The 17,272-nt window shown below is 37.7% G+C and overlaps 3 protein-coding genes across 6 annotated transcripts; 2 read left to right on the forward strand and 1 right to left on the reverse strand.

The window, feature by feature from the left end:
- Window positions 1-1,097: 1,097 nt before the first annotated feature.
- LOC113753227 (probable serine/threonine-protein kinase PIX7) lies at window positions 1,098-7,275 on the forward strand. 2 transcript variants are annotated; one of them, XM_027297329.1, is made up of 6 exons: window positions 1,098-2,381; window positions 3,644-3,984; window positions 4,075-4,210; window positions 4,935-5,071; window positions 5,162-5,285; window positions 6,433-7,275. In XM_027297329.1, the coding sequence occupies exons 1-6, from the start codon at window positions 2,000-2,002 to the stop codon at window positions 6,945-6,947; spliced, it is 1,635 nt and encodes a 544-aa protein (XP_027153130.1). In that variant the 5' UTR covers window positions 1,098-1,999; the 3' UTR covers window positions 6,948-7,275. The 2 variants fall into 2 exon arrangements, with proteins under 2 accessions (XP_027153130.1, XP_027153131.1); XM_027297330.1 differs by having other exon boundaries at window positions 3,647-3,984.
- Window positions 7,276-8,807: 1,532 nt separating this feature from the next.
- On the forward strand, window positions 8,808-12,191 carry LOC113753517 (vacuolar protein sorting-associated protein 29-like). The gene is made up of 4 exons (XM_027297690.1): window positions 8,808-9,116; window positions 9,419-9,614; window positions 10,768-10,905; window positions 11,568-12,191. Exons 2-4 carry the CDS (start codon window positions 9,483-9,485, stop codon window positions 11,874-11,876), a joined length of 579 nt encoding a protein of 192 aa, XP_027153491.1. The 5' UTR covers window positions 8,808-9,116; window positions 9,419-9,482; the 3' UTR covers window positions 11,877-12,191.
- A 1,222-nt stretch (window positions 12,192-13,413) lies between these two features.
- Window positions 13,414-16,801, reverse strand: LOC113754363 (3-dehydroquinate synthase homolog). 3 transcript variants are annotated; one of them, XM_027298755.1, is made up of 10 exons: window positions 16,711-16,801; window positions 16,250-16,530; window positions 15,834-16,000; window positions 15,564-15,662; window positions 15,391-15,459; window positions 15,185-15,325; window positions 14,985-15,074; window positions 14,485-14,652; window positions 13,747-13,822; window positions 13,414-13,656 (listed from the first exon to the last, which is right to left on the reverse strand). In XM_027298755.1, the coding sequence occupies exons 2-10, from the start codon at window positions 16,425-16,427 to the stop codon at window positions 13,529-13,531; spliced, it is 1,116 nt and encodes a 371-aa protein (XP_027154556.1). In that variant the 5' UTR covers window positions 16,428-16,530; window positions 16,711-16,801; the 3' UTR covers window positions 13,414-13,528. The 3 variants fall into 3 exon arrangements, with proteins under 3 accessions (XP_027154556.1, XP_027154555.1, XP_027154554.1); XM_027298754.1 differs by having other exon boundaries at window positions 15,834-15,967; window positions 16,250-16,549; window positions 16,711-16,800; XM_027298753.1 differs by having other exon boundaries at window positions 16,250-16,549; window positions 16,711-16,800.
- Between the last annotated feature and the right edge of the window lie 471 nt (window positions 16,802-17,272).

Genomic DNA, 17,272 nt, shown 5'->3' on the forward strand with positions numbered 1-17,272 from the left:
CTGCGCCAAAAGTCTTCAACACTTGTGGGCATTGTGACAGGAATGATAAGATTGAGAAGTCCTAAATTTGTTAGTATACCTCAAAATACTTGCCAAAAACCATTTAAAGCAAAACACAACTTGTCTGCAAAAAGGGATTGGATACGTAGAATAGAAGTGTGTTTCTTAAGTTTAAATGGGTTTTTATTTGCATAGCGCTGAGAGTGAACTACACTTGGTATACTGTACAAAATCCAAGTAAAAATAACATAAAAATTTGTTAGATAAATTAAAAGGTAACCAAAGGCATTAAGCAAGGTGATTTTGCTATGGTAGTTGGATAAGGTCTTGTTCAGATTGTCATTTTTCTCTAAAAATTTTTTACGTTTTTCATGATCATATTTTTAATTACCTTTTTACCTCATAAATATCAAGTTATTACAGTATATTTTCTCATAAAAACTCTAGAAAATAACAATCCAAACATGTTAGTGGCTTAATTCATCAGCGATTTAAAGATTCATCTTATATTGCAACATGGTAGGCCGCATATAGTAATTATTGATTGATGCCCCACGGACTGTAAACTCTTAACTCTGGATTTACCTTAGTTACATGATGATATTAGCGTTATCTTTCTCAGAAGTAAATTATTGATGTAGTGCTAGGCAAGGGAAAAAAGGAGGAGGAGGAGAAGAAGAAATTGACCAAACGGATGTAGCTACTTTAAACAATTGAGAAGGGGAAATGCTAAACTCACATCGTGCACAAAATTGGGCACACGCAGTATAAAGTTACTAATGGGATGAAGGTGCAAATTTAGGACGAAAGTGCAAATTCAGAATATTCTCTTGCCTAGACCTGGAGTTTTAACTCATCTGGGTTTAGACTTTAGCCCGTTTGGTACATTAATAAGTCATTTAACTGAAGAACGGAACAATCAAACGGATGCCTTCACGTCCAACGACGAAGAAAACCCAGGTCAAAAACCACATAAACAACCAATCCGAAACACGTTTGTTGAAAAAAAAAAAAAAAAAAAAACCAATCCGAAACATAATACATTTAAAAAGAAAAGAAAAGAAAACTAGTCTCATCAAAATTCCTGTAATCTTTGTCCCTTTCTTTTATCCAATTCTCCTCCCTTCGCTTCACTACTTTTCACGCAAAACGCACGTTTCTCGCTCCTCTCTCTCTCTCTCTCAGACGCACACCACAGTCACACACACACACACACTGTCTCTCTCTCTCTCTCTGCTCCTCTTTGTTTTGTTCTTTAGCCTTGGCCTTGAAAGCAGCCCATGCCTTGGTCTTTTTGTTTGAAAACACTTATCTTTTCAAGCTGATATACATATATTTTGGGTTTGATTAACGGAGGAAGAGAGATATACAGTATATTAGCATAGTAGCAGTAGTATTAGATTATTAGGTTCACACTTCACGACATACATTTGTTTTGCTTTGCGCGCATCTTCAATGAGAGATTGTACGACAGTACACTGAGCAAGAATTAAGTCTGCATATTTTGATCCTCAAACATTGGGCTTTTCTGCATTCCCCTGGAGAATGTGGAGTCTGGAAATGGCCTTAGATTCTTTTTTGGGTTTATGGGATCATTATCTTTGCATGTGGGTTTTCATTTAGAAATTCATTCTCTTCTTGCTTTTCTTTGTATTCCTTTTATGGTACCAGTACTTTCCCGTAATGAGAGCGAACTTTTCTCTCCGGGTACAATCTAATTTTTGAAAGTTTTGTTTTTTTATTGATGGGCCTTGTTCAAAATTTGCTAACTTCCGACTCTTGAAATCCTATAAAGTAAGTGGCTTTAGTTTTGCTAATTTTTGAAAGTTTTTTTTTTAATTGATGGGATTTGTTCAAAATTTGCTAACTTCGGACTCTTGAAATCCTATAAGGTAAGTGGCCTTAGTGCTGGTGCTTGACATTTTCACTTCCTTTTGGTGGTTCTTGATATTTATTGTATCCAGTGGGTTTGGTTGAATTTTGTCTTTTTCTATAATTAATGAGTTTGGAATCCTTCATTCACAAATCCTATAAAACAACACGAACTAGTTGGAAAGGAAAGCATCTTGACATTAAGAGGGGAGGAAAGAGGGGAGATTTGTCCTCGTACTCTACTGAAGGTTTAGTTTTACGATTATCAGTCAGGAATTCACACCGTGGATTCATTGGAACAATGGGGTTGGCTCCTGAAAGTATCAATGCTGGCTCTCGGGGATTGAGGAAATCAATCGGCAAGACGAGGAAAGATTATTGTGATGATGATGATGATGATGATGCCATGGAGACAAGAGGGTGTTGGATGAAGTTGAGGTTTTTGGGGAGCTGCATGTCCCCAAGCTCCAAGGTTGATAGCTCTGTCAGTGGTTCCAGCACTCAATTAGGTATACCACACTGCTGTACCAATTTCTTGTGTTTTATTATTATTACTGTTTGAGGAGTATAGTAGTGCGCCACCATCTTTGTCCGTGCATATATGTTATCTCCAATTCTGCTTGTGTCCCTTCTCTATTGCACATACAATTTTGTTTTCAGCGTTTGCATCTGTCGGATCATGTTCCAACACATTATCTTGTTGCATGTTCAATGTGACTTTTGTCCAAAATTACAAGCAAATTTTACCGCTCTGATTTTGTTGTTGAATTAGCATTTATCTCGGATGCCCCTTGCCCTAAACAAGCGTGATTAATTGCTGGTTGTGGAAAATCTATAGGATGATACTGATTAATTGCTGGTTGTGGAAAATCTATAGCATTTTCATTCTATGGAATTTACCTCTTCAGTTGATGATTTTACCTCCAAGCACATTACCTCTTCAATAGATGTAAGCTCCGAGAATCAAGTAAAATGCTGTTTGGTTTTAAATGCTTACACATAATTGAAAGAAATAAAATCTTTTGGATATTGAAGCCAAAATGAGTTGGATTTGCTTATGCACGTATGTCAAATTGGGGAATTTTCTTTAATGCCCTAGTTATAAATTCTGCAAATTTGTAGATTCACTATTAATGTAACACACCAGGATAGAATTATATGATGTTTTATTTAGGTTGAGTAGCCTTATTTCAATCACAATATCTCCCTACCCTGCTTTTCTGGGGGAATGTTGGTTTGGTATATTTGTGTCTCCAGAATGGAGCCTTAGCAGTTTTTAGTTTCATTCTTATTGATCATTGACAGAAAAGACGATTTTAGGGAAAAGCACTCAAATAAGGGCAAGAAAGTATTATTGAAATGGTATCACCCATGGCTTCAAGAACAAAATAAACAAACGAACAAAAATATTTGATTAGCAAATATTATTTTTGGTAACAAGCTTAGTTGCTATTTCGTGGTTTTGCTTTAACGGCTATCATCCAAAATACAGATTGCTGGTGTGAAACTTTTATACCGATTGCTTGTGCTTAAGTTCTTTTTATATGTTGTCCTTTTTTCTTCCCCTTGGCACACAAATTTTTCAAACATGCAGTTTTTACAGAAACTGTAGGAGTTGTTACTTAGAACCTTGTTGAAGCTTTTTGCCTTGGACAGCTACGCGTCCTGCTTTTGTCTGGTCTTAAAATTCTTTTGTAGTGTTCCGTTGACTTGTCATTTTAGACAAATATGCATGGGACACTTATCCTTGCATGCTTTTTTCTATTTACAGCAGAAGAAAGTAAATCATCTAATGACACTAGCAGAGACCAACCAGTTGCTCCCATTATATCATCTTCGAGCTCTACCATTGCAGAAAGTACTCCATCCACTCCTAACATACTTGAGGAACTGAAAATTGCTTCTCAGCTTCGGAAGTTTGCCTTTAATGAGCTGAAGTCTGCAACAAGAAGTTTTAGACCAGATAATCTCCTTGGTGAGGGTGGCTTTGGTTGTGTTTATAAAGGTTGGATCAATGAAAATGGTCCAACTCCTGTGAAACCTGGTTCAGGGCTCACTGTTGCAGTAAAAACCCTGAATCATGATGGACTCCAGGGTCACAAGGAGTGGTTGGTATGATACTAGATATTTGTTGATTTTCTCTGGGATTATTCTTCTACTAATTTTTCATCTCTTCACATTCCATCCATCCTCATTTGTCAGGCTGAAGTAAATTATCTAGGTGACCTCCTCCATCCTAATTTGGTTAAATTGATAGGATATTGCATAGAAGGTGATCAAAGGTTGCTTGTCTATGAGTTTATGCCTCGGGGAAGTTTGGAGAATCACTTGTTTAGAAGTACGTATGTTGTTATTTCTCTAAGTTACTCATATTCTCCGCAGATACATTTTTTGAGCTAGCTCTTTCTGTAAATGATATTTTCTTATCACTAAGTTGGTAAGTAAACCTATGGCATACGTCATTTTATCACATCGTAAACTGTGTGTTGATTCTTTAAACATTTTTGTCTCGTGTATAAAGATTGATCAATCAATAAATATGTAACGCTTTTGCTTCAGTCTGGAAAAAAATTGATTGAGACGGATTTATCAATGAGCTAATAATGCTTAAGTTTGCATGCTGATGCATGATCAGTATAAATGTTTTATATGAGCTTAAAGGCCATGTACCGACTGCTTTAGTATAACTAGCATATCCTCATGCATGCTGAATAGAAATTACATTACAGCCTAGAGAAGTGCTTGGTTTTGGATTGTGACACATGCTAAAATTTATGGAAACTTAAAAAAGAGGAAACCCTAACTTGGAATGTTCAGCTGCCACAAAAAGAAAAAGGCCGCCTCCTTGAGGAAGTAACAGTGGAAAATAATTCTGCCACCACCCACTTTTAAAGTTTATTTTCTGCTTATTTTGATCCTTTCTTCTCTGTTTTCTTCTTTCCATGACAGAATCATAGATTACGAATAGCTCTTGTTTGTATGTATGAAATTGTACTCAAAATTTTTTATCTCTAATCAGTATGTTGTTCTCTGTAATTCACTTTCTGCTCCATGTCCTGTAGGGTCTCTTCCTCTTCCTTGGTCTACCAGAATCAAAATTGCTCTAGATGCAGCGAAAGGACTTGCCTTTCTTCATGAAGAAGCTGAAAGGCCAGTTATATATCGAGATTTTAAAACATCTAATATTTTATTGGATGCGGTAAATGTCTTAAACTCTCAAGGGTAGGAATTGACTTTGTTGTTTTATTTCCATGTTTTTTCTAAGTGTTTGTTCGGAAATTTGTTCAAGGACTACAATGCTAAGCTTTCCGATTTTGGACTGGCCAAAGATGGCCCAGAGGGGGATAAGACTCATGTATCCACACGGGTCATGGGAACTTATGGTTATGCTGCACCTGAATATGTCATGACAGGTGAGCTTGAATAAGTTGCATCTGCAGCATTATTTTTCTTTCACTTTTTTCTCCCTGTTTTGTTAATATATCTTCACTCTCTCATTTTTATGTCTTAATCTAACTCAATATTGTTAAGCAAGATATGGTTATTTGTATAAATTGTGTCCTTCTGGTGTATATAGGCTGCCCTTGAAGCATGCTATTCAAGTTTGCTACAAGTCTGATGCTGGCCAATTTCTATCCTCCTGCATGGCAGTTCCATAACCATGAACTGCTTAATCATTTACTGTTACTTTAATTTTGAGAAGGCATTTTCCTGAAAGGATTGGCCGTGGATAAACAACCCATGCAATTCTTCTTTTCTATTTTTTTTATTTTTTATTACTATATCAGATGGCTGAATCAAATCATTAAATAAGGTAATTAAAGGAAAGAATGCCTTCTTAGTAATAATGAAGTCCTATCAAAGATTGTTCTGATGTATCACGGAAGCCCTTTGTCGCATATGTTATGAATTTGTTGACCCCAGCACTTGAATATACGAGATATAAGGCTTGATAGGGTAGACATGTTCGTGTTTTTAAATTAACACTTAATGCTCAGGGATGATTAGGTTACTTTGAACTGATCTGTTAAAAGGAATGTTATTAACTTCTTTTTGTTAACAAAATATAAGCACGCATGGAAGTGTATGTATCTTAGGAAAGACATTCTCCTGTGTAATATTATTGCATTTTCTCTATCAAGAAAGCACGCCCTTCTATATAATGTAGTTTCAAATCCCGTTTGATATTTTCATCTGTTATTAGCGACTGAACCAGCAAAAGAGAAAATAATCAAAGTTAGCCGCTTCTGGAGGGTGGTTATTTTTCTTGTTTTTAGGTTCCTTGTGGCTCTTGTGCGTGGATTCTGCTCATTGACGTCCATGCTTCTGTTGTTTATCTGCCTTAAACTTACTCCTTTAATGCACAGTTGATACCTATTATAGCTAAATCAAAGCTCATTTGCTATTTAAATCTGAATTACTTTACAAAATCTCAAGATATGCAAGCAATCTTAGGGTATTCTTATCTTCATTAACCCTAGCCTTTTGTATAGATTTCAACTAATAATCTAATGTTAATATTCTGTCATATATGTTAAGACTGTTCTTTCTTTGTGCCAGGACATCTCACATCAAAAAGTGATGTCTACAGCTTTGGAGTGGTTTTACTTGAAATGCTTACTGGACGAAGATCTATGGATAAAACCAGACCAAATGGAGAACATAATTTGGTCGAATGGGCGAGGCCTTATCTGAGGGAAAGGCGTAGGTTCTATAGGCTGATAGATCCCCGTCTTGAAGGGCAGTTCTCAATCAGAGGTGCGCAGAAGGCAGTTCAGTTGGCTGCTCATTGCCTCACCCGTGATGCTAAAGCCCGACCTTTGATGAGTGAAGTAGTTGAAGTCTTAAAGCCTCTGCCTGACCTGAAGGATATGGCCTGTTCCTCGTCCTACTTTCAGGCCCTTCAAGCTGAGCGAGCAAGTATTACTCAAGCTATTAAAAACGGTGGTAGAGTTCAGGCAGCATTACCAGAAAAGAATGGGCAACAAAACCCGACCCTCTCCACACCAAATCGTCCACAGGCTTCTCCCTGTCACGAGAACAATCTGCATAGATCGCCAAAACCAAAGGTTTAGAATACTAGAACCTTGAGTTAATGTTCGTGGCCCCCCTTCTCTGTTACTTTGATACATCTCTTGTCCGTTGAGGTGGAATTTGTAAAGTTGAAATTTTTGGTGAACCTGAAAGTTGCAAATGAGTCTCTCTCTTTTGCCCTCAGCTGAAGGGGTTTCTAGATTACTTTTCTTTTGTTGGAATATGAAATCGGGGTCAGATACTGATGAGAGAATCAAGAATTGTGTATGGTTCGATCGAGCACAGCACATGTTGATGACTCTGAAGCAATTTTGTAGTCACCTTCCCGTTCAAGACAAGATTGTTATTTGTTAAGTTCTGGTTTAATAATTTGGTTGTCATTTCCTTTTCTTTTTTCCCCCTTTCCTCTTGCTTCTAGGAATCCGCATGCTAATTAGATAGGCTTACAGGAGGTTGTGGAGGCTTTTAACTTCCAGGTTTCTAAGATCATAATATTTTCCATTTTGCAGGGCCGATTCTTTTTCTTTTTTAGACGTCCATGTGAATGATTGATGGCTGAGTAGCTTGAAAGTAGAGATGTCAAAATGGACGATTTATAATTGGGTCAATACATTTATAACTATTTAAATAAATGGGTAAAAATGGATACTCATTTAATAAATGGATATGGGTAATACTCAATTATCCATTTATAAGTCACTTAAAATTCTTTTTTGTTTTTGGTATGTTGTTTGACAAGAAATAATGGTATTTATTATTATTAGATTGATAAGAAATTTAAATTTATTTGGGTACCCATTTAGACTAGTTCAAAATTAATGGGTAGGTTTGGATGGATTATTGGTAGACGGATTTGAGCGAGTTAATGTAATTAGATTGTAATTAACACCTCTATTTGAAAGTGAACGTTGTCACATTTAAAAGATCATGGGTTTGGATAGATTTTAGATCCTACTTAATCCAGGTCCAAACCTTTCGAAAACGGTTTATTATATTTATCTCTCTTGAGGTTTAGCCAAACTATTAATCAATCGCCGAGGTTTGATCAAATAACAAAATGAACCCCATATACACAAATCTGTAACAAAGACTCCTTTACCGTTAGTCAACACACGTTTGACCGTTTGTTTTTGGTGACATCAGCAAAAATTATGTGATCAATGTCCTTTTTTTTAATTAGATTTTATACTACACTAACTCCTATTCTATGTTAGGGGAAGAGGGATCCAATCAAGGGATCGACGAGAACTGAACTATTACCAACTTAAACGGATGTATATGCAAAATATTTTAAGAAATCCTGGATATTAAAATGACCCAAAATACCTACTTTTGAAGGCTATGAAATTAAAATTTTCTTCCATCCTTTTCTTAGTCTTCTTCCTCCATCCGTTTTGTTACAAAAAAAAAAAAATCTAAACCTTATGGAGAAATAGTCAGAGTCGGCAATAGGTTGTGCCACCAATGGTGCCCTTGGCAACCACCACTCTTTGGCCAAAATCATAATGACACCTTTAAACTAGTCTTTTAGTCTAGACTATGAGTTTATAAGTCATTTTTAACAATAATAAGGATTCAGTGTGAGGAGCTTTCTCTGGAATGGCGATATTATATGTTGTTAAAATTCATTTGACATTGTTTCAAGGACTATGAAACAACTCATATAAACAGAGCATTTTTAAAAATCATCGTTATTAGGAATTTTCTTTATTATTAGTTGTATAGGAACTTAAAACTAATTTAAGAGGAGGGAAAACTAAGGGAATTGAAGAGATAAAAGTAATTGGTGAATATGGAGAGGGACTATAATATGTCTCTTAGAATATATGATAGATTTTTGTGCCATTTCATTAAATAACAAAATGAAGGATAAAATACTTAGGGCTTTTTTTTTGGAGTGCAAATACTTACACCCTCTTAAAAAGTTATGATTCCGGCGGTCGGCAAGTGAGAGGAGCGAATACGCAATTATAAAAGGCGGTCGCCTGGAGCCATGATTCCGGCGGTAATAGAGTAGCGTGGAGTTTAGACAGACGACAGTCTCTCCATCCATAGATCCCTCTCAAACGCAATGTTTTGATGTGAATCGGCCCCCCCCCCCTCTCTCTCCCTCCTCAGTATCCATTCCCTGCGAATGCCATCGTCGTTATCGAAGACACTTTGAAACAGAGACCTACTTTGTCAATTTCCAGACACTTGTTCAGCTTCAGGTAATGCGTGCCCCTTTACTTTTATATATATATATATATAATTTCATTTAATCGACTCTCATTAACTTTTCATACACTTAGCATAAAAATTCCTTTGGTACCGCAGCAGTTTTAGGCTACTAATAATTGAAGATCACATACTAACTACTTACTATATTTGTACGCGATCATATGCTAATAAAGTTATCAGGCGTATTCTGGGATTGGGGGATTTGGGTGTGCGTGTACAGTGCTAATTCAGTTAGCTGATTACGTCGGGCGTCTGATAAATTGATACCTAATTTAATCATCTTGTCTTGTAGTTCGACTTCTGTAGAATTGAAAAAGTTGGGTTCAAAGGAAAACATTTAAATTGCAAGGAAAGAGATGGTGCTGGTATTGGCGATTGGGGATCTCCACGTCCCGTATAGAGCTCCTGATCTTCCAGCAAAATTCAAGTCCATGCTTGTTCCTGGCAAGATTCAACACATCATTTGCACTGGCAATCTCTGTATCAAAGTAACTCTGCGCTATTCCTTAACTTTCTGCACCCTCCTTCGGTCCCATCCATCTTTTCTAAAGTAAACCACATCGTTTCTGAAGTACTGCGAGTGCGGTAGATAGAGTATGTTTGGCACTTGAAGCAGAGTTCTGCTATGTTACTCATATTTTCATTCGTATTAAGATTGATAACGGGCTACTTTCCATCTGGTTGCATATTTACTTGAATGATGTTACTTTGGTTGTGAATTGTAATGCAGTATGTTTTGTGTCAAATTGCGACTAGTATCTTTTTTCTCAATGAACTAATGATCAACAATCTGCTCATGATGCACGCATTCTATACCCCAAAAATCTGTATTTATCTCACTTCATAGCTTCTCGCGAAGAAGGATTCATTGTTTCTTCCTAGAGGAGTATGATGTCAATCATGCTTGTATGATTCACAGTCATACGAGTTTTGTCCAATAATGAGGCCATACACTATTGTGCGAATCAGTTTCTACCTTACTATCTATCAAGGCGTGAAGGCCTTGATGGGACTACCTTTGTATATTCCAGGGAGTTGTATATGTCTTTCCCCGTCTTGAAACGGTTTCTTACAGGATGGTAATCTGATTTCTTGTGAACTGATGCCTTTTCAACAGTAAATTATGCTCTGCAATAGGAAAACTGAAGCTGACTTATAAGTTGAATATTCTGTAGAGACTTTGGGAACAGTTCTTAGAATTCTTCAGGAGCTTGGGCTTGAAAGTTCTTTCATTCAGACAAACTGTTGGTTCCTTTGGCATCCCGACAAATTATTGTTTCTAGGAGATCCCAACAAATTGTTTGCTCCTTCAAACAAATTGATGGTTTTTTCTCTTCTTTCGTTTTGGAGTAGCCACTAGTTAATGCTGCTTGATTCTGAAATTCCTGATCCTATGAACTTGAAGCCTAAAGCTATGAGAAAGGCACAGTTGGCCCAATCTAAATATTAATCTTAGTTATGTTTGAGCCTGATGGGAAGTTCTAGACTGATTTTTCATGTGATATTATTTGATTCTTCTAGGGACGTTATAGTTCTGCTGGAATTTTAAATTTACCTGATCTTCACTGACAAGGATTCGGAAGCTTAGATCTTGTCGTCTTGCATTGTTGCATACTTGATGATAATTTTTTCCATGATCAGGAAGTTCATGATTACCTGAAGAACCTTTGCCCAAGCTTACACATTACTCGAGGTGAATATGATGAAGATGCTCGATATCCAGAGACAAAAACACTTACAATTGGACAATTTAAGCTTGGGCTATGCCATGGTCACCAGGTTAGGTTTCGTTTTATTGCCTACATTGTACCTTTTAAAATGGTTCTGGGAATTCTACCAGCTTTACGTATAGTTTTTTAGAGCACTGTACGTTGCGTTCGGTGGGTTCTGCACCTTAGGAATGTAGTGTTTGATCCCTCTGAAGGTTGCAGTGTCTTTTCATTTTTCTTTTTGGTTCTACTGTTCTCCTCCCTTTTATTTTCTCTCCTGCTTGGGGAACAAGAGGTTGATGGATTGGGATTATACAATGTTACTGATCATATACTTTTGCTTGACTGCTGTAAATTGTGATGGGACTGTTCAGCAACTTGGAGACGCTATTAGTCTCTCATTTGCACAAAATAAAGTTGGCAACACATCCCAATTAAAAATTGAAAACTCTGCTATTGCGTTAATGGCTGCACATCTCTGAAGACTTCCAATTGAACTGACCTTGCGGAATAAGCAAAGGCCTCTCTTTGCACTCCCATCTGAGTTTTGCCTAGAATTAGCCGTTCTAAGTTGGTCTTTTGATGATATTAATTAGTTTAGAACACCATGCTGTTGCCACTTTTCTGTTTCTGATTGTCAACTGTTTGCTTTTATCAATTGATTTAATGGGCTTCTTTTATCTGTTTCACTGTATTCTTACTGATTAACAATCTTGTCTTTCACATTCAAAGGTTGTGCCTTGGGGAGACCTTGATTCACTTGCCATGCTTCAGAGACAGCTAGATGTGGACATTCTGGTTACTGGCCATACCCACCAGTTCAAGGCCTACAAGCACGAGGCTGGAGTCGTAATAAATCCCGGATCAGCCACTGGTGCCTATAGCAGCATCACTTATGATGTGAATCCAAGTTTTGTTCTCATGGATATTGATGGCCTTCGCGTGGTGGTTTATGTCTACGAACTCATTGATGGAGAAGTGAAGGTTGACAAGATAGACTTCAAGAAGACAGGCACAGCCACATCCCATTCTGCCCATTGATATGTGCTCTTCTTATGCTAACTAATTCTGACACTTGTGTAAAAAGCTTTCACTTCTTTTTTTTTCTAGTTTTTCTCCCCCTGACACTCGCATTCCTCTTTTTGGTGTTCCTTTCACAGTTGTTTAGCTCATTTGAAATAATTCGGGAAAGGTAACCCTGAGACATGCAGCATGGCCAAACTTGTAGCTACATGCACTCTTTCCTACCGTTCAAAAATATCTGAAGAAAGACTGTCGTCTTATGTGCTTAGTCTTCTTTTTCTTTTTGATTAATTTTTCTGACATTAGCAATGTATACACTAGCGATTGAATGTATGCCATATAATTTGAATTTGAGTTTAAATTTCAAATTCTACACATGTAGCATGCATTCGGATTCAATAGTGTATACATTTTTTTTTTTTTGGGCGAACAATGCTGAATGTGCTTTTAAAGTTTGGAAAACGGTCAAGGATCAAAAAAATGCCCGGATAAGTCGCAGAGGTTTTCAGAATTCACCAAGAAACCACCACTTATTAGCCAATCCATCTAACCACAGAGCTCTAGCTCAGTAGCCACCACCTCTCTTAGTGGGGTGGGAGGTCAGGGGTTCAACCTTTACTTCCCACTAAATTGCTTGTCCCTCATGGGCAACTCGGTTGGTCTCAGCAAGCTTCCTTTGGAGCTGGTGTCCAGTGCCCGCAAGGGTCCGAGTTCCGTGGTTATCGTGTTCGGGGGGATGGAGCCTCTCCTCCCGGGCCGGAGTGGGATTAGTCGGATCCCGTAAGGATTGACCCGGACACCCACTCCATCAGAAAAAAAAAGAAAAAAAAAAAAAGCCAATCCATCAGGATCACATAACCGCAATGAGAAATTGACTTGATGATCTTGGTTTTTTCAAACTAAATGTCTGAAATGATGGCTATTTCGTGTTATTCCTTTTTTAATGCGGTAATCTACTTTGAAGCGGCTACAACAAAGAACACGATTTCACTAATATCCAACCAAAGGCAGGAAGACGTAAAAAGTCACGACTTCAATTGCGCACAAGGCCTTTATTCATGCAACCTCCCGGCACAGCCGAAGGGATATCGCACGCACATATTCTTTGAAAGACTGCACTTCCAAGTTCTCTAACCAGAGATTCCAATGCTGCAAGTCATCCCCTTACTAACAGCCGTCGTTAACTCCGAAAAATTAAACTGCAAAGAAGGTGAATTACAACCGTGAACGGCCATGGACGAGTTGTCCATGCCCCTATTCTGTATCGATACATGGCTATACCAAGAAATACGCTACAGAGACAGATAAACATTGACTGTTGTCCCTACAAGTCTACCAACTCACAGGGCAGTTATTCCACCACACTTGTATCACTAGGGCAGCTTTTCTGCCTGGACTTTCTTCACTTGCTGCAGAATCTAGAGAACACTGAGAAATGTCCCTCCAACATTTCTATCTTTTCCTACATGAAGATCGGGAAACCTTTTTTGTTCCATATAGCTTGTTTATTGATTTCACACGGAATGTTGGATTTATCTTCTTTTGGCCGGAGAAGGAAAGAACATCGATGAGCCATTAGATGCGGATGGATTATAGTACAATTCTGATCCAAAAAACAAAGTTCAAGCATCTACCCAACTTTTCGATAAATTCAATATTCATCAAGATATTTATTTTTCCACAACGAATTCTTCTATTTCTATTCCAGTATGCCGAGCATCTCCCTGCACGCTCAGCAAAATTTCATCTCCAACTTTTAATGAGGTCACAGGAATTGCTGTTTCTCCACATCCTTCTCCTGTTATATGGATTGCACAGATAATAAGTTTCAAAAATAGAGGGCAAACAGAAGATCCAACACATTGGGGGAAAAAAAATGAAGATTCACCTCCAACCGGGGAGACTAATGCAACTGTTTCAGCATTCTGTAAAAGAATGCTGCAAGTTTTATTCTCTGAATCTCCCTGTGGCAGGACATTATCCAATAGTCAAAATCTATTAAACAATGTTAACAATGCAGGTAAGCTGATTGGTGATCTTTCTTATGGTATACTGTTATAAGAAAACTGTAACTTTTTTATTTTCTTATTCTTTTCCATCAATTAGTAAACTGGAGGTTAAGTTTAAATCATGATATATTCATTCTTCCTTGTTGAATCTTTACAAGAACCAAAGAAAAACATGATATTTCCATTCTGTGCAGCTTACTATTAACTCTTTAAAAGACCCTTCTTGATCGGATTTGTCAGATTATTGTTAAAGTCTCAAGTATACGGGTATTCAGGAGCCTCAGGACATCTATTCTCTAAATAAGAGTCAACCACAGTACTGCACTATAATTGAAAATTTCTCCTTTATTCATGTTCAAGCAAGTCTAGCTAACTAGATCAACTATTTATACCTATGCGTCGAGTAATTTGATCTAAAGGGTTGATTTTTTGTTGTCTAAACGTGAATGCAACTCATGGATGAAAGCCTCTGCTTAGCAGCTGCGACCGGATGGTAATGTATGAACTAGCTTGCAGAGAATTATTTGGACAAAATGTGGAATGATATTAAACTATTATTCCGTGGCCTCACTAAAAGTTGAATGAAAGCCTTGTTATGATAAGATATGGATACAAACCTTTGCCTCCACAAGAACTAATGGCCTACTCTCTATCTTTACACGACCAACAATAGCAGTTCGTTGCACTCCCGATTGATCGACCACAATGACCTCTTTTCCTGTTTTTAATTCTGAGAGGTAGCTAGTCTTGCTTCCAGGAATGGCAACATATGCATGCACTGGACCCTAATAGTATCCAATCACACTATTAGCATTGACATTGGGTGAACTTACCTACTCAGTTCTGTATTTAGATAAAAGAAAGAGCAAGCACAGCTGGAATCAAGGATAGGGATGAAGTTCAACCTTAGTCCTCTAACTAATATAATTAAGCTTCAAAAAGTTGCTTTCTTGAGAAAATGCATTTACAATTGAAACCGGAAATCAAAAGCTGAATTTGATGTTCTTACTTCACCAAAATTTTACAACGACAACTGAGTAAAGAAAAGGTTGAATGGTAAATCTGCTTTCGCCTTGCTCTCTCTCCAAAAATCTGAACAATTCAAGCCAGAACTTACTGCATTAACCCGGAATGGCCTGCTAGAAATGTAATTTGACTCTAAGCATTCTGAGTGGACAAGGAAGAGCCCTCTCGCAAATGAGCCAACCTTAGTTAAGAATATTCTGCAGTAAGAACAACATTCTAATATAGGAAAGAAAATTGTCAACAGTACTATCAGACGGCAGTTATATTTGAGACACAAGACCGAGATCAAACCAGAAGACCTTCACCAGGTCTCATGAGGCTACACAGATCCACACAAACACGGTCACCCATTCCAACCATTTGAACATTCATGACAGTGCCCTTGGTCAAGTTCAAGCGAGTATCAGCTTCATTTCTTCTGTTAAAGTAGTCCTGATAATGTATGCCACTATAAGGATCAGGGCCACATTAAGAAAAACACTAATATTAGCTATTACCTTCAACTCCAGTATGGCTTTTGCATCGTCAACTTTTAGGACTACACCATCCAGACCATGCTCCAAGGCCTACTAAGTAAAATCTTACATGAAAATATGCTGTATCCATTGAAGAAAAAAGAAATTGCATGAAAACCAAAAAGGTCAACAAATTTAAGGCAGTAAGGCACTACCTCAAGAAAAACCTGAGCTTCAGATGGTGTTTTCGAGATAGCCAACACCGTTCTCTGAGATCCTTGAAAAGCTGCAACAATATTCTCTGCAGGTATCACCTAAAACACGAATGAGAAAAGAGCATTGCAAACAAGAATCGGTTACTTTGTTTTGAAAATAGAATTTAATTTTTTAAGTTACTTTTGCTAAAAACCAAACAATTGACTAATAAGAGCACGCCGAACAGAAAAGAAGACTCCACTCCTGAGAAGAGAAACTGACTAGTTGACCTGCCAATCCAGGAGATTAACAACAACAATCTGTGCTAGGTCATCCCATGATTGGAGCTTCTCTAATTGCTGCGGAGAGGTAATATCAGAGAATGCCGCAATTCTTTTGCTCTCACTGTCCAAAACCTCTTCCCCTTCAATGAAGAGAGGGCATATGAATGCAATTGCTGCACATTTCAAATCAGCAAAAAAAAAAAAAAATTTGTTCACAAAAGAAGTAAATACAACACGTGCCAACAACATTCCTAACCCAATAATGAAAACAGCAGAACCGCATTGGCCGAACATGAAATTCGAAGATTAAATCAATCAAATCTTTTGTAAGAAGAATCAGGATTTAACAAACATAGACAAAAGTGAATATAAGGAAAATTAAAAAAAATCAAACATTGCAAGATAGAGAATGTGTGGTTTACATGACCATTCAGTGGCTAAGTCGCGACAAGTTGAGGGGAAAATGAAAGTGTTCCAGCCTCTCTCCACGGCTGTGGTCATGACTTGTTTATTCTCTGTCCAGATCCAAACCAATTTCTTGCCCCAGGTTGAAGAAAGATCAGCTGATCTGCTACTATTGCTACGTACACTAGCAGACATTGCAGTCGCAGAGCAACGATTCCTGAAAAAAAGTCCTGCCCTTTTCTTCTTAGAAGCAGTAGTGCTGGAACTAGCAGCATTCCTTAATCCACGATTGACGAATCTGCAACAATCCCATTTGCCTAGAGATAATTTTGCGTGTTGTAATCAAAAAATTGGTTGGAAAATTTTGCAGAGGCCTTTTTTAAATTAAGCCCTAAAAGCTCTAATATCAAAGTAATAACTGAAATATAGTGGAGATGTGTGGGCAGGGGGAAGAGGGGTTAAAAGACTGAGAATAAACCAGTAACGCCAGCTTGAAGTTGCAGGTAGGAAGGTGAAGACCGGTACTGAAAAGCCATGGGCAGCTATTTGCTGACTCAAAATCATTCAATTCCCAGTTACAGGTGGGGTGGAATCGTAACTGTTATTTATATATAGTCAGTTCCAGAGAAGGCGTGGTTCACAATCACGCCTTTCATGGGACATGCGCTGTATTCGAAAGGCTCATCGAGAGCATGGTTTTAAAGGCGGGAAAGAAAGGCGTGTGATTTGGATAGTGCAGAGTCAATCCTAGGGCATGGGGCTTGGATGTCATATCCAGAGAACATAAAGATTCAATGTGACTCTTTGAGCTCTTGCACCTCTTATCTTTTTCAGATGCATTTGACGGCCTTCGTTCCCTTTGAAACACAAGTGGATCGCCAATAGAATATTTGTTGCTATCTGGCATTATCTGAAAGTTTATTGGGTCGCAATTGTATTAGGACTACCGTTATTGTTAATCCTTTCCAATCCGCTCAAGGGTTGCGAAATTCAAGATTTTTTTTTCCCATGTCTTAATGCTTCTTCAAGAGCTATTGGTT

Source organism: Coffea eugenioides, chromosome 11 (assembly GCF_003713205.1).
Source record: "Coffea eugenioides isolate CCC68of chromosome 11, Ceug_1.0, whole genome shotgun sequence".
NCBI lineage: Eukaryota > Viridiplantae > Streptophyta > Magnoliopsida > Gentianales > Rubiaceae > Coffea > Coffea eugenioides.

What these genes read in the sequence shown, in the direction of transcription:
- LOC113753227 (XM_027297329.1), top strand. Translation starts at nt 2,000, where the DNA reads ATGAGTTTGGAATCCTTCATTCACAAATCCTATAAAACAACACGAACT. An exon ending in AGGGTCACAAGGAGTGGTTG is followed by an intron (nt 3,985 to 4,074) that starts GTATGATACTAG and finishes CTCATTTGTCAG; the next exon opens with GCTGAAGTAAATTATCTAGG. An exon ending in CTAATATTTTATTGGATGCG is followed by an intron (nt 5,072 to 5,161) that starts GTAAATGTCTTA and finishes AATTTGTTCAAG; the next exon opens with GACTACAATGCTAAGCTTTC.
- LOC113753517 (XM_027297690.1), top strand. Translation starts at nt 9,483, where the DNA reads ATGGTGCTGGTATTGGCGATTGGGGATCTCCACGTCCCGTATAGAGCT. An exon ending in CTGGCAATCTCTGTATCAAA is followed by an intron (nt 9,615 to 10,767) that starts GTAACTCTGCGC and finishes TTCCATGATCAG; the next exon opens with GAAGTTCATGATTACCTGAA. An exon ending in GGCTATGCCATGGTCACCAG is followed by an intron (nt 10,906 to 11,567) that starts GTTAGGTTTCGT and finishes TCACATTCAAAG; the next exon opens with GTTGTGCCTTGGGGAGACCT.
- LOC113754363 (XM_027298753.1), bottom strand. Translation starts at nt 16,768, where the DNA reads ATGGCTTTTCAGTACCGGTCTTCACCTTCCTACCTGCAACTTCAAGCT. An exon ending in GACCTGGTGAAGGTCTTCTG is followed by an intron (nt 15,075 to 15,184) that starts GTTTGATCTCGG and finishes TTCTTAACTAAG; the next exon opens with GTTGGCTCATTTGCGAGAGG. An exon ending in ATTAGTCTCCCCGGTTGGAG is followed by an intron (nt 13,657 to 13,746) that starts GTGAATCTTCAT and finishes TCCATATAACAG; the next exon opens with GAGAAGGATGTGGAGAAACA.